Source organism: Paracoccidioides brasiliensis (assembly GCF_000150735.1).
Source record: "Paracoccidioides brasiliensis Pb18 unplaced genomic scaffold supercont2.10, whole genome shotgun sequence".
Lineage (NCBI taxonomy): Eukaryota > Fungi > Ascomycota > Eurotiomycetes > Onygenales > Ajellomycetaceae > Paracoccidioides > Paracoccidioides brasiliensis.
The window spans coordinates 442,245-457,717 of record NW_011371367.1 but is presented as its reverse complement, the minus strand read 5'-3'; the positions used below and the strand labels follow the sequence as shown (position 1 = coordinate 457,717).

The following is a 15,473-nucleotide window of genomic DNA, read 5'->3' as shown; positions in this document are numbered from 1 at the left end:
CCCCCCACTCTCCCCGCGCGGCGGCCATACCCGGATTTTTGGTGTCTCAAGAAAATTTCACGGTCTGGCAAAACAACCCCATGTTACACCCATCCAGTTCATGAGGTTCCGACGATTTGCATATACGAGTGTGCGTTTTCTATTGTGAGGGTTCGACAGGGAGGAGCAGGGTTGTCAGAAACTCCAACCAAAGGTTGGCTCCATGCTTCAAAATGAAGATGAGTGCATCTGAACCTATACATCAGCAACGCCAACACTTGGGGCGGCCCTCCCAGTCAACTTCGGGCCCGTTTGGATGTATGTACAGATACGATGAATTTTCATTCCTGCTCTGATCCGTCAAGACGAATTTCGGTTAACTGTTTTAAATGTTGCTTCTTCTTTCAGATCCTTTATTTAACATCGACACGCCCTATGACGAAGCTCCCGCGCTTCCACCGGGGCCCTCTCTCCTCGATGACACTGAATCCAACATGCTGAACAATTTCTTCACGTCGATGGACGCAAATCATCTGGATGGCAATGACTTCTTGTTCTCCCTAGGGGACCAGAATAAACCAGGTGCCAACTTTGGTTTTGAGTGGGCAGAGGAGCTTCCTCCTAATTTCGAGGGCTCAACGACCTCCCTGGGACCCTACCCCGCTTTCGCGAATGGAATACACGAAGAGGGAATTCACATGAGCAAGATATCCCCACACAGTTCGGATGTGATAGCGGCAGCATCCATGCTCTACCAGAAAAATAATGTCATAAATTCACACGATTACGTTCCTGGCCAGGTGTTTATGGGAAACGACCATGATATCCACGGAAACAGTGGTTTGAAAGCTAAGAATTCCTTCCTGGCTCCCCGCTTCGTCGACCCGCTACCTCAAGGGCCTTCCCCCAAGGATCTCTCTCTCTTCAAAGGATTTCATACTGCCAAAATGTATTTTGACGTCGAACAGCAGCTGCATCCGGAAGTGCAGCAGAGAATCAGTACACTGAGATGGGGCTCAGATGCTGGCTTTTCACAACGACGGTATCACGCCCCGCCAAACCAACCTAGCGAGGAAGATCGCACCAAAGACCTACTTCAGAGCCTGGATTGCCTAGAAGCGCAGAGCAGCGCAGCAAACACACGACATCCCTCCCCAAGCCGACGATCACTCGATCACGGAGTTGTGGCTGCCCCCGAATGGACTCCCCTGGTTAATGGCAATGGCAATACAAATGGTGTGAAAGCGCTTTTGCCGGCGAACGATCTAAGGCAAGAAGCTGAAGAAGGGCAAGATGATGATAGTGCGAGACCCAAGAAGCGGCGAAAGAGCAAGAATCGGATAAAGGACGAGGAAGATGTGGAGGCTGACTTGCCCAATAACACCAATAACGACATCAGAGAGTCTAATAATAGTACCAATGGTAGCCAATCGTCCAGACCTCGACGCTTCTCTTCCAGCACCGATACATCACTTCATCATCACCATCGAAAGCCAAAGGCACAGGGTAAACCGCGCGAAAATCTTACAGAGGAGCAGAAACGCACCAATCACATTCTTTCCGAGCAGAAGCGGAGAAATCTCATTAAGCAGGGCTTTGATGACCTCTGTTCTCTCGTGCCTGAGTTGCATGGCGGTGGCTTTAGCAAGAGTACCATGCTCATCCAGGCTGCGGAATGGTTAGAGGACCTTCTGCGGGGGAATGAGATATTGCGGATTCAGTTGGATGAGCTGAAGAAGAGATCAACGATGGATACGGCTTAACAAGATTTCTTTTCCCTTCCCAATTTTCATGAAAAAAGTTCCTTTACACACATATAATTTCTCACCTTTCCTCTGTTATTTGCTGGAACCATACCGATTTACTTCCTATACATATCTTTCCCTCTTATTTCTCTGTACCAATTTTATACCTATTTTTTTTTAATACCAGTTTTGGATATACTTTTTGCAACCTGCGGAAACCGATACAGCCTGGAGCTTTCCGCTATTCTTAGAGCTCGCATTATCCAATATCCCTTTATATATTTTCTATTTATAGTTCTTCTATCTAGGTTCCTTGTATCCATTCTATGCATTGCATTAACTATACACCTCTGAATGTCATGAGAAGGATGAATTAAAAGATTTATCTTGTCCTATCCAAATCTCAGCTAGAAAAGAACCATCCAATCCACTCCCGTGCGTAGACCAGTATACACCATGCCCTAGCCAAACTGGTTTACCATTTCCCCCCCCCCTCGCTTGACCGCCTTTTTAGCATACACACCTGATTCATTCCCACGGATCAACTCGACAAGAGGCGACATCCCTCTCCCCTCCGCCTATTTTCGATGGCGTTTGTTTTGTGTTTGGTGATTATTGCCAAACTCTGTATATGGATGGTTATAAGGTGTATTCGTCGACAAGGTACACACATATTATGAACAGAGATGCATCTGTATATTTTATGTTGTCGGTCAAACTGCATTGTTATTTTTTTACCGTTCCAGTTTTGAGCAAGTATAAATACGAAAGATGGATATTCCATGATATTTATTTCTCTGCCTTGAGGCTTGGATAAGAGATTGCGATCAATGGTTAGGTTCTGCTCAACTCTTACTCTCGTCTTCTACATTATTACTAGTTATCAATTTGTAAACTCTGTTCTCAATATCTAGCTACCTGTCAGCAGTGAGAACTGTCTTAAAACTTTTTAAAAAAGGGTGATTGCCGAGATGGGATCGACAGGAATAATGATGGTTGAAGAATCGCCATTTTACATACGCAGCTCGGCACAAAAAAGGTCGGCCAAACCCCCACCCCTCCCGCCCCCGCCCCCGCCCCAGCCCCCCAAATCGTTGCAGGTCCTTGGTCGATGTTACTTACTGTCTGTTTTGACTGACTGTTCCCCACTAGGAACAACCCAAACGCCATGATTCATCCAAGCAATACGGTTAAGGCGGGGTCGTAGGGTTTGGAAATAGTGGTTGATTTCTCCTTTAGCTTTGGGGTAGTTATACATCAATATGTAAATATTAAATGGGGTTTGAGGGGCAGTGAAGCGCGCAGGTGTTGGGTGTTGGGTGTGGCTGCGTGGGGCGCGGAGTTATTTGTAACTAAGCTATTTGACTACTTCGGATCCAACAGTCCGCAAGGTTGAATAATCTTAAGGTGGGAAAGATGACTCCATAATATAAAGTCTATATATACGGATGGAGAGCACGAACTCGGTTTGAGCTTTATGCGAAGGTGAGTACGAGGCCTGGATGTTTGCTGGGGTATATATAGTACGTGTGCGATGACGTATTGAGCCTGGTTAGGTAGTTAATTAATTATTAGCAAGGAGGCTCGAAGGGTAACATACTTTCTCCACTTTCTGGATCAACCACCACTAATTGGGTCACTTACCCACGTGATATAAAACTCTATTTGATAATCCCTAATTTGACTTGGTTGGCTTCGCTGTAACGGCCTACTAGTCCCTAGACACCAACATAGCTTTTGTTGTTTTAAATTAGCAGTGTTTTGTTCGTTCGACCTGTGATATGATGATTTAGACTTGTATATGGAACATTATACAGTCTGACAGTTAATCCCTGGTATTGAATAGCTTAAGAAAGCCACAATAAGTTGATGTTTCACTCCTATTTGCTGAATATGCTGAATATTAACTGGACGAAGGTTGAAGCCACATTATTTTAATTGGTGCATACTAAATTACACTATCACGTTAGCAAGTGATCCAGTTCGTGGTGTGATCCAGAAAGTGGAGAAGTATGTTAGCCATCAGGCAGGCAACCTCAAAGTCCACGTGTGTTTAGAAAAGCCACAAAAAAGATAAAATAAAAATAAAAATTAACGTAAAAGAAGCAGCACAGATTAAATTTACGCCTGTAGTGTAAAATAAAGGAAGTTGGGAGGGGGGGAAGTTGAGAAAACTAGAAACGAGATATGCAGCCTAGCATAGTTAATGGGGGCGGGCTGTACAGAATAGAGCGAGCTGCTGTTGCCGATCATGGGTTGACGGGAGGGGCATGGAATTCGGGGTCATAGTTTGAAGAATCCACATAATGAATTCTCTTTTTGATTCCGCTGGAAAAGACACAGCGGGTCCTTTTGGGGAGATTTATTGTTTTTTCGATGAAGTCGTTTAGGCAAACGTTGACGTACAGTATTTTCAGAGTTTTCATGCCTTCCCTTCCGCAAACTCCCGATTGCCCAAGTCTGGTTGAACAGGGGTTCGCTCTGGACTTGTTGAAGCAAAGAATTATTCGTTGTCGTATTCCTCTCAAAGTCATCGAGAAGACGGCAGAAAGGCAGGGAAGATGATTTTTGGGGATTTCACCTGCCACCGGTAAAAAAAAGTAAATGGGAGCAATGTGCTTGCGTAACTACTGGGTATACAAAACTAATAATGCAAGCAAAAATGTTGCAAGCAAAAATGTTGTTGGAGCTATGATCTGGCTCAACTGATCCCTGGACTAGCCAGCCACCCAAAACTATGTTTAAATTTATTTTAATGAAGAGTGGGAAAATAATCCAAATTCCGAAGAAGATCGTGTGCGAGTCAAGAATAGATTTGCCTATGGATCGCTTCCGAAACTGTAAGGCTTAGCGTGATCGTTGCGGTTGGAAGCTGAGAGCAGAAGGTTGTAGACAGAAGGTAGATATCTCGACTGCCAGAGGCAATATCCTATGTCAGAATAGAGCAGCAATAAGTTATTTTCTCTGGAAAGGGAGAAAATCGGGGATTTAGCCTCCTAAACGCGGCATGAAGATAGGGGATATCACGTTCCCATCGCTCATAGAATGAGGATTAAGCTCTGGTGACTCAGGAGAAATCCATAAAATCTGAAACTTCCGAAATTTGATATAGATCTCACATGGATCTCACCTGTGTTGACCGGTTCCTTTTTACATCTTCCAAGTGCTTTGGTTAAATTATTAAATAATATGGCCCCGTAAAGCCATCCGAATAGACGAACTTTGGTAGCTGGTGTGACCCTCCCAGCCAGGTAAGATCCGGTTCCTGACTAGATATTCTATGCCAGATGATGAGGATTTGGATCCAGTTCACTGCTCCATGTTGGCAAACTTCTCTTACTTCTTCCGCTTGTTTGAAGATATCTTCGAGGTTGAGCTCTCCAATTGCAATGGTTTGACCCCATGAAAAAGAAGGTTGTTGTCGAAGTGGTCAAATGACGGAATGTCTGATAAGGGGGAAATCACGTGATGATAAAACAGCTAACAGATTCCTTGGCGTTTGCATATGATTTCGCGGCTCTCAAACCCAACCCAAAACAAACGACGGACATGATCTTGAAAACAAACGGTTCAACCTGTGACGCTGGAAGACTTGGGGAATATTGACGCATTAGCTTTTGGGTTTTAGTGTTGAACTGATTCGCCTTTGATTGTTCCATCATGCCTCCAAAACGAAAGCAACGCGCAGACGATGGGGACGGGGCGGATGAACAGCAGGAAGAACACGCCCGCAAAAGATTCGCGATATTAAAACCCCGCATTCGCCATATCTCGGAACGTAGAATCAAGACAAAATGGACGACTTTACCGGATTCCGTTCAAGAAAAGATCAAAGATCTTTTCCAATCAATTGAACGGCCGGTTATCACTAGACACCGTGACGAACGAAAGCGTATTGACGCCCAAGCCGCTGTTGTTGCAGTGAGAAAAAAGTATGGACAAGTTAATTTAAATTAGCAAAGTGCCTGCTTGAATTGGGAAATTTAACCAGAACCTCACCACGAAGATGCCTTGCTAATTGGTAATCGTATATTTTTCCGTCAGCAGTTTAGGGAGGCGGTTACCGCGAATGCCATTCCCTCCTGGCACTAAGGACGCCGATTTCGACTATGAAGCTGCATTGGAGGACAATGTTAGTATTTCTTAGATCTATCGACTTCCTCACCCCAACAAACTGGAGCTGAAGAATCTTGTGCAGCGCGTCTTGGAACTTCAATTGGCCACAGCCACAAATTCAGCAGATTTATTGAGAGCAGAAATCCACCGGGAAGAAGCGCAGCTTGCAAAAGACAGAGCACAGCTTGAAGAGCTGGAGAAGAATGCGAAAGCAGCGCAAGCAGAGAGAAAGAGACAAACAAAAAATGTACATACAATATTGGATTTCCTAATCTTAACCTATCTGATAAGGTCTTCGGAAGTGCGCTGACCTGTCAATCTAGGCTCACCCGGTCTTTCGACACCTCGAACATTCGGCACAACATTCTGACGGCGGAGGCACAGACTTTACCTTTGCTGGGCCGAAGGATAATGGGAGCATGCTGTGCGAGGTGCGGATGCTCTTCTGTAGAAATTTTGCATCCTTTTCAAGCTGACCTAAAAAATGCAAGCAGATTGATGCGGAATCTCAGCTCTATCCGCTGATTAAGCAGCTGCGTAGCCATCTCGAATCGATGCAGAACAACGCCGCGCAGCTTGCCGGCCTCAGAGAAGCCATTTCTCGTTCCCAGTCATGCTTGAACCTTTTACCGTTACGGTGATATCGGGTTTGGATGTGGATCTGAAAGTTTGTTATGTAACTCCACCGGAATTCAAGTGCAATCGACTTTTAAAGGAAAATTCATTGTTGGTGAATTCCGACTTTGGTTAGAAAATAGCTATCCCCATATTCAAGATCCTCTTTTGGAGCCACGAAAGTGAGCGAGAACCGAGACCCATTATATTGGCCACTCGATATGTGGATGATATGCCGGGATCCCCTTTCCACATATGATAATGCCATGGCTATATATTTGTAGGCATGTCACTGCATTATGAGACAAGGCTTCTCAAGTATGGTGCGAGAATAACCGTGCTCTAATGCGACATGTATGTTCATATATGTATGTATGTTCAGGGATAGTTGGATTTGGATACAGCAGCGTAGCTAGTTCATGTACAGTAACTGGTTATCTGTAGCAAGAATAACGAATAATGCGCAAGGTTTATGAATTGGTGTACAATCGGTTGGTGTATACTCAAAAACATGAGATTTTAATGTACAGTACATGCACAGCATAATACGGTTCATAATAAATTATTGTGGTGGTGGCTAAAAAAGGACCCTTGGCATTTTGTTTTAAGATTCGTCCCAAATTTTCACGGCAGAACGGGTGAGCCAAACGTCGGAGCTCTCTATCGGCTGACCTAGCAACCCGTCAGGGCCTCGGAACTCTGATTGTGAATGCGGGGGAATACAAAAGCATTGTTGCTTCATCTTTCTCTGTTTTCGCCTCAAAAAAGGCCAAAACGCATCAATTCCTCCATTCAGCCCAACGGCTCCGCTGTTAGTTACCCCGCCTGCAAGGCTTCAAGCAAGGCGACCGACCCCAGAACCAGCGAACACCAGTGTTGCCTTGCGGAAAGCCACTGCGCATCGGTAACTCCCATCGACCTGCAGTGCTACAAAAGCGGTCGCTTCTTCAACACACTACCAGCCCAGCGTGAAACCGGCGACTAGGGTTTGAAGATATATATTGATTTTGAAGTAAACAATCCGTTGATGACTAGGAACGGGGTGAAGCAGTCCGCAGAAAGCGATGGGCAAAAGCCAGGGGATGGAGGAGGTTCAGAGACAGCTCCTCCAGACCCAGCAACGGAACGTGATGCGCAACTTAAAGAGATGAGCACAAAGAATAATCAAACACCGCCAAAGAGTGCAGATGGATCGCCTGCAACTGCCAGCCCAAAAAAGCGTCGCAAAGTCAATCATGGTGAGTTTGGCTTTTTTTTTTGTCCCTGCCTGCATGCTCTGATCCATTCTGCTCATCTACTATCTTCTACGCTTTTTGCGTTTGGCCCTCCCGAGCTGAAGGTTAACCGTTTGTTACATCTGCAGCCTGTGTCTATTGCCGACGTTCGGTGAGCACTAACAATCCATTTTCTGCCTCAATTGATGCCCCGCTAGCAGCCAAATTTGCTGGCATCCGCTCATAACAGCATGGCCATGGAGCACCAAGACCGCCATGGAATACAAAGGAATTTGCTTGGCTAACAGGAAAGAAATTCAATTCTGCTCGAGGTTGGACAGCATATGACCTGCGATTCGGTACGACTTCAATAATTGGACCCTCTCTTCCCCATAATTGACTGACTTTTCGCTTTACTTTTTAACGTCTCTAAGGGTTAGAGTGGCTAACGCATACCTTTTCTTTTTGGGACCCTTGAGCAAAACAGGAACGACCATGCACTCGCTGTATAAAACGCAACATAGGTCATCTCTGCCATGACGAACCTAGAGAAAACGTCAAGCGGTTAAAGACCGAGCAGGAGACTTCTGCGCCAGAAGAAGAGGGTCCGTCGAGGAATGACTTTGCGGGAATTCAAAATATGCCACGAAAAATCGATACGCGCGAAATAAACCAAGTGCTTCGTGATTCTAACATTCCAAATTTGTCGACTTCGATCGATCATTCTCAAGCTTCCCAAGTCCAGGGCATCTCCGCCGCACCAATTCAGCCGGTTAATGTCAACCCGCAACATCGTGAGTCATTCATCAATATATTTTCTCTTTCTTTTTCTTTTTCTTTTTCTTTTTCTTTTGCTTTTTTTTTTTAAAAAAAAAAAGGTCCTCGAATTTCAGTTTTATTTCAGTTACTGAGAACAGATAGTTTTGAGTTTCAACGATTGGCGGTTAGGGGCACATAATCAATTCCAAGACATGCACACATTCCATCCATCATATATGTTCAACCATCCGGAAGTTACAAACGAATATAATCTGCTTAACGACTTCCTGAGCACAAGTTTGCTAGACGACGCCTCCATGTATCCTGGGGAAGAAATTTCTGGTCCCTATTCGGATGCATCATTACTCAATTCCATGGCTGCCAATATGCCACCACAGAATAACCAATCTATTTTTCAACAGCAGCAACAGCAGCAACAGCAGCAACAGCAGCAGCAGCAGCAACAGCAACAGCATCACCAACAGCAGCAGCAGCAACAGGCTATGTTACCACCATCATTGCTTGCGGCCCAATCCCAAAACTCCACCATTGGCAACTCAATTCAACGCCCCAGTAGCAGTGTTGGAAATGAAAAAGCCAAGGAAACATACTATATGACAGCAGCTGACCCTTCGGGCACTGATCCGCCAGAGGAGAGGATGAACAAGCTTTTGAAAGCCAAATACGATGCCGGCTTGCTAAAGCCTTTCAACTACGTCGGTGGCTACGCCCGCCTGAATTCATATATGGAGAAACATCTAGAGCCTGCATCGCGACAAAAGATCCTTCGACAACTCGATAAATTCCGTCCCAAGTTTCGTGAACGAATGCAGTCGCTGACTGATATGGAGTTGTTGGTTGTTGAGATGTGGTTTGAGCGTAGCTTGATGGAGTATGATCGTGTCTTTGCCAGTATGGCTATACCGGCTTGTTGCTGGAGGAGAACTGGCCAGATTTTCCGGGGGAATAAAGAGATGGCTCAACTTATTGATGTCCCTATTGAGTCTTTGCGGGATGTAAGACTTTTTTTTTTCTTTCTTTCACTTTAGGACCCCACCCTCCTGTGTTATCTGTGAACAACCGAATTTGGTATAGATTACTCACATGGCGCTCTTTAAAAGGGTAAACTTGCAATCCACGAAATCATCGTCGAAGACCAGCTAGTCAGCTACTGGGAGAAATTTGGAGCGATTGCATTCGACAGCACCCAGAAAGCCATGCTTACGAGTTGTACGTTGAAAAGCCCGAATTGTAACAGTCGGGCAGAAGGAATTAAGTGCTGCTTTTCATTTACGATCCGCCGTGATACCCACAACATGTAAGTACTGGAGCAAACTCAACATGGAAAATTGTCAGAGATGCTAACACTAGCTGCATTAGACCGTCGCTTATTGTTGGAAATTTCCTCCCTATGAAACGAACAGATCGATGATTTTATGCCGGAAGGTTGTTTCGTTTTCTTCGTTTTTGAGATGACCCGTTCAGGAAAATATGTTTTGGGTTGGCCTGCTTGTTATGTGTATATTGTTTGTACGTACATACATGCTGTTTTATTCATATACATGCTCCCTCAATTAACCATTCTCATCATGAGTTTTGCTGAATTATGAGATTTCATTTTTATCTGTTGAGCGCGCTTCTGTCTAATGTCATATCACAACTAAACTGCTCCCCACTTCTCTATTCTGCGGGCGATATACAGGCTTATTAGAGCCTGTCAATGTAAATAAACGACCACATCATCGTTATTCTGTCTAAATACTCTCAAGGACGTAATGGATATGTGCATCTTGATGCCCTTCCTACTGTCTAGTGAGGCTCGATATACTATGTAGATGGGCAGGCAAGGAAAAGGGGTAGTTCCAATAGGACCCCGTGACCCGGATCTAGCTCGACTTCTTTCAACCTCACCCGTCTGTTCTTGGGCAATCCTTCAATCTATTCAAGACTGAAACTGTTCATTCTTTAGTATTTAATCCTGTTATTCGTGCAGGAGCACAGAAGAACAGTAGAAGGTTTCGGGGAAAGTTGAGAAACGGAGGGAATCCACCAATTTTAAGCGTCCCACAGCTATCTATCTCACCTAGCTATGCCGCCACTCTATACCAGTCTTTCAGCGAAGAAAAAGCATGCTTTAGGTACGTCACAAAGCTTTCTCTTTCTCCCGCTACTTATTCTTTAGCCTTTAAAATGTCCTGGATAACTGAGTATGTCTTGTGGATGCAAAACCAATTCAGATTTCGGCAGATTCCTCTGCCAGATATTCCAAAAGTATATGGAAGATGACAACGATGCTGCGATATGCGATAAACTTAACAGCATCAACAGACGAATAAACTACATATCTGACATTGAGGTTCTAGGCGTTCCTTCGTCTGAGGATCAAGAATCATTAGATTCAATAGGGACGCAGTTGTGGAATATGTGTACACGACTTATTAGGAAAGACTGGGGAAAACGGGAACATCTCCTTGTTTTTTCATCTGGTGTGTGAAATACGGATTTAATATTCTTCAGTTTTTGTTTTTATCCTTTATTGCCCGTGTGAGTTGGGTAGGGCTTGCTGATAATTAGCCATTTGAATAGCCAGGGCTTTTTCGTTTCTCATGATTGATCTTGGAACGGGAAAAGGAGCTAGGGGGGCTGATTCAGGTGAGCATCTAATACTAATATTGCTTTCATGCCAGCCCTAAGTTAGAAGAATTTACAGATGATATGAGGCTACTCAAAGTGGCCTTAACCACGGCACAGGGTTGTCTAGGTTAGTGAAAGCAGGATGTTCTATACAAAGTTTAGGACTGAAGCCTCTCCCAGATATCGACCAACTGGATCTCTGTTTGAGGGTACTTGAGAAAGCCGCGTCTCGAGAAGAAGCGTTGTCAAGGCGCAATCAGAGAAGCGTCACTCCTGTCGAAAGTGTTCCTAAATATTCTACTGAATACTATATTCTGCGCGTCGCACTGGTAAGATATACAGACCCGAAAGCTTTAAAACATTAATGACTAAGCGGCTACCGGAGCAGTCATGGCGTCGAAATCAAATAGATGTTATGGAACATATGTTTTCTAAGCTCGATGCTGCATATTTAAATCATAGTCCTACCATTGCTGAGCGGCTGGCTGTGGTCCTTTACGACATTGGAAAGTCCATGTTGAGTCAGGGTAAACATGAATGGGCTTCCCTATGGCTAGAAAGGTCCTATGATGCGTTAAACCAACATGAAATTGGGCAACTTGGTCAGCATGCTACAGAACTCCGGCTAGCGGTGCTTCTTGGGAGAGGTAAGTTCGTTTATCCTTATCTGGTGCCAGGATGTTGCTAACCTTTTTGTCCTATTTTCTATTTAGTTCGGGCGAATTTGTCATTGCAACACGAGGACGGCGAAGCTGTTGTTGCAAGTTTACTTCATATACTTGAACAAGTAAGTACGATTCGTTTGGCTTTTCCGTTGATAGATTCTCTGTTAATGGTAATTTGGTTTCAGGAGTACGGAAATCGACTTTCAGTCATCATCTTGAACCTGGTCGTTATCAGCAAAGAAGCCTCCCCGGACAGTCAACGATATTATGAAAGTATGTATAGCGAATCCCAATTGAGGCTTAAGCGACTTAACTAAATTATGCAGAGCTATCCCTTCTCACGCGGACGGCTCCTGCTACCGCTTCTAATTTTAAAATGTTGGTCAGCCCGAAATAACAATCATTGAAACTTAATATCTAACATTTTTTTTAAGGATAACCCGCCACATCCATCGATTAAACAAGTGGAAGTGAGTCTCCAAGACATTTCCGGCTTGCTAACGTTGGGGAATTGGTTGTATTAATCAATTATACAGTTCGGAAATGGCGAGCAATGCAATGGAAAATCTACTTCTACCGAGATTGATTTTATATAACGACGTTCCCCTATTGGAAAGATATTTTGTCACGTATGTTTGGATGCAAACTGCGTTGGAAGGATTTACAAATGGCCTTGATTCTCTTTTGTCCGCTGCAGAGAAGCTGAGCGCATCATTAAGGAAATCGCTGACCGAGGAGGCTGCCCAAGCGTCTTTAATTGTCAGTTTCCTCTTCACATACTCTACGAGACTTTAACTAACATTTGAAGTACTGCTTAGCTCCTGTGGAAGAAATGCAATATCGTTTTTGAGCAAAAGGAGTATGATGTTGTTGAAAAATGGTGCCTGCTGGCCCAGCATGCGATTTTTGAAAATGCAGGGGAATCGAACAAGTCCAAAATCCGTAGGTAGGTAGTAATGGTTTATTCTTGTTTAATTGTTTGTTCGGAATCCGGGCTCAATCTGAATAGGAGAATAATCCTTTGCGCGTTGGAGAAAAGGGATGCCGCAAGGGCACGTCAGATCCTTCACCAAATGTCAGAAGCGTCACGATCTGATGGGTTGACACAATATCTGATGTATAGAATTGCATTACTGGACAATAATGCGGAATTAGGTGAGATGACTATATTTTGTCTATTTCTGCCAATCTGATCTGACTGATATGGACAGCAAGAGAATGTCTTGAAATCCTGTCCAAGCAAGATGCCGGGGCTGAGAACTATATATTGGCATGCGTTGCCGAATCACGACATTTTGACGATAAAAGCCAGGAATTTATGGCTCTACAGGTTCTCTTAGACATGCTTGATAAGAAATCGATAGTTGGGATTCATTTACCAGAACTCCTCCGGTGAATATTTATCTGAACCGCAGATTTGGTTTTGATCAACTTCCCTTCCTGCAGAAGCCCTGCTAATGTAAACTGTAGATGTACTATCCGCCTTCTAATCGCAGAGCTGGATGCTGACAGGCCACAAAAGCCAGAGGTCATAGAAAGCATTTGCAGAGTATTTGAGATATGTATGTTTGACTTACTGGATGGTTTAATTGAGTTGTTGTTAACTTATACCCAAAGCATTTGCAATGGCTATCAGATCTCGTATTCAGGGGAACGGTAGCCCCTTTTCAGTCATTGAGTTGGAATGGTTTTCTCGCAACAGCTATAATCTCGCCGTGCAGTATTGCGCGAAATGGGATACACATCTTCTGCTGTCTCTGGTGGACACAAGTATCAAAGTGAGTTAGTGTTTCCGTCAGAACACTTTCTGTCTGTTGACTAACTAGAAACTAGTTCCTCGATATGTATCCTTTAGACCTGAATCCCAAACAACGAAATGGTATTACTATGCGAAGGCTTTTTTGCCACTTTCTGGGAGCAATACTAAGCATAGCTCAAGCCCGCACGGAGGCTGATACTACAGTTCAGGTGTTTTCAAAATATCCACCCAAAAACTATCTAGATTGACCTTTATTGACATAAGCATTGCAGCGTGATTATTACCTAGACTCCAGAAACCATATTCAAAGCTTTCGAGGAATTTTGGGTGCCGAAACCACAGACTGGGAAGGAAAGCATCGAGACAATTTTCTAAAAAGGCACCGTACACTGCTGGCTTTCGACTTTGAAGCTGCAGCCCGACTACACCAGTGGGAAAGCCTCGATGAAATCATCAGTGAATCTGAACATTACGCAGATAATATGTTATATGGCACTTTTTCAGATGCTTTGCTCTGCTCCGACACACCAATTGAGAATGCTACGCGGGTTTTACAGGTAAATTTAAATACATGATCCATGCAGCTATCCTAAATTCCCAACCCCCTTTTTATCCGCCAGCCACTCACAAATGATCACAATATAGCAAATAACGACACATATAATCCGCCGCAACCAAGCACATGACACCAGTAAACTCTCCCGCTGGATTCGGTGCCACTTTCAGCTTGCCCTAGACTCGAACGTCGAGATGGCAGAGAGTGTGCTCGACCAGGCCTACGCATTAGCAAGGGAGAGCCAAGGGAGGTATCGACACGGAGAGCAAAGACAGCAGCAAGGATCTTCAAATTCCTTGTCATGTTACCCAGAGGATGAGCTAGAATGGCTCTCCACGACGGCGTTTAATCGTGCTGTGGATTTCTATATGAAACCTGATGATGCTTCGTGTCGTCGGTGGGCGCAGAAGGCGCTGGACTTGGCGGGGTTGATGCATGATGGGGGTTTGTTGTATAAGGTGCTCAGGGAGAAGTTAGAGGGTTTGAAATGGGACTGAGGGGTGGCGCTTTATATTAGGTTATGGAAGGGGTTAGGGGAGCTAGTAGTGGAATTGGTCATTGTTATAATTATGATATACTTAACGGTGCTATTTGAACCTGGAAGTTGTTACATATCATATCAGCAAGCGATTATAGATCTAGTTACTCTATTAAATTCTCCTTTTCACTCTCTGAAGCGTAAATGAGTTAGATGCACAAAGGAGAAATTGATTTCCTGTAAAATAATTCCCCTCTGAAAGAGTGGGATAAAAAGGGAGAAAATTAAATCCTTGAATTGCGAATCTGTGAAGCAAGTTCACCAACAAATTTGCTGATTTCGTATCTGGTGCGGTTATATAAACCTCTTCATGAAGAGCGCAATTGTAGCCCCTTAACGCCCAACGGGAGCCTACAGGGGTCTCTCAACGTTCAGACAAAACGGATTCTGAAAAATGTATCCGAAAAAGGTAAAACGTGAATGACATGGAAGTGAAAAAGGGGTATAATGAAAGTGTACCTGTAAGGAAAGGAACATATATATACATAGCAATGGAAACAAAATGAAGCAGAAGAAGTGAACTTTGCAGTTCTGAAATGGAAAAAGAGAAGGGAAAAGGGGAACAAAAGAAAATTCTAACCCATCCATCTCTTTTCCTCCACATATACGGACGCTAATACGCCGTGAAAACAAGTATAGCCCCGCTTGACATTGATTCCGGGCCCCAGTAACAAGTTAGTTGTTATGCGCTTCCCTCTCTTCAGAAATTTGGTATTGAAAACGGAGCGAAAACCGATAAAAGAGTAAACCAATACATCCAACTGGCCAATACCCTATTAACCCGCTTAAGTTTTGCTGATATAACGACACACAAAGAAACCTGTTTTTTTTAATTCTTACTTCTATTTTTATTTTTTGAGAAACAAGGATATATAATAGAAAACACGGAACAA

The 15,473-nt window shown here is 44.0% G+C and overlaps 4 protein-coding genes across 4 annotated transcripts; all 4 read left to right on the top strand.

Moving 5' to 3' along the window:
* Window positions 1–212: 212 nt before the first annotated feature.
* PADG_07047 (uncharacterized protein) lies at window positions 213–1,742 on the top strand (the record flags this gene model as incomplete). The annotated part of the gene is made up of 2 exons (XM_010764228.1): window positions 213–297; window positions 388–1,742. The coding sequence occupies 2 exons, from the start codon at window positions 213–215 to the stop codon at window positions 1,740–1,742; spliced, it is 1,440 nt and encodes a 479-aa protein (XP_010762530.1).
* Window positions 1,743–5,384: 3,642 nt separating this feature from the next.
* PADG_07046 (uncharacterized protein) lies at window positions 5,385–6,481 on the top strand (the record flags this gene model as incomplete). Its single annotated transcript, XM_010764227.1, has 5 exons — window positions 5,385–5,656; window positions 5,772–5,856; window positions 5,923–6,087; window positions 6,164–6,271; window positions 6,335–6,481. 5 exons carry the CDS (start codon window positions 5,385–5,387, stop codon window positions 6,479–6,481), a joined length of 777 nt encoding a protein of 258 aa, XP_010762529.1.
* Window positions 6,482–7,482: 1,001 nt separating this feature from the next.
* PADG_07045 (uncharacterized protein) lies at window positions 7,483–9,860 on the top strand (the record flags this gene model as incomplete). Its single annotated transcript, XM_010764085.1, has 5 exons — window positions 7,483–7,693; window positions 8,194–8,463; window positions 8,591–9,444; window positions 9,550–9,746; window positions 9,809–9,860. The coding sequence occupies 5 exons, from the start codon at window positions 7,483–7,485 to the stop codon at window positions 9,858–9,860; spliced, it is 1,584 nt and encodes a 527-aa protein (XP_010762387.1).
* A 657-nt stretch (window positions 9,861–10,517) lies between these two features.
* Window positions 10,518–14,539, top strand: PADG_07044 (uncharacterized protein; the record flags this gene model as incomplete). The annotated part of the gene is made up of 19 exons (XM_010764084.1): window positions 10,518–10,566; window positions 10,666–10,914; window positions 11,015–11,080; window positions 11,127–11,189; window positions 11,243–11,391; window positions 11,451–11,709; window positions 11,776–11,849; window positions 11,913–12,000; window positions 12,054–12,105; window positions 12,162–12,197; window positions 12,264–12,486; window positions 12,546–12,673; window positions 12,737–12,882; window positions 12,939–13,119; window positions 13,198–13,289; window positions 13,345–13,505; window positions 13,561–13,695; window positions 13,759–14,043; window positions 14,132–14,539. The coding sequence occupies 19 exons, from the start codon at window positions 10,518–10,520 to the stop codon at window positions 14,537–14,539; spliced, it is 2,844 nt and encodes a 947-aa protein (XP_010762386.1).
* Between the last annotated feature and the right edge of the window lie 934 nt (window positions 14,540–15,473).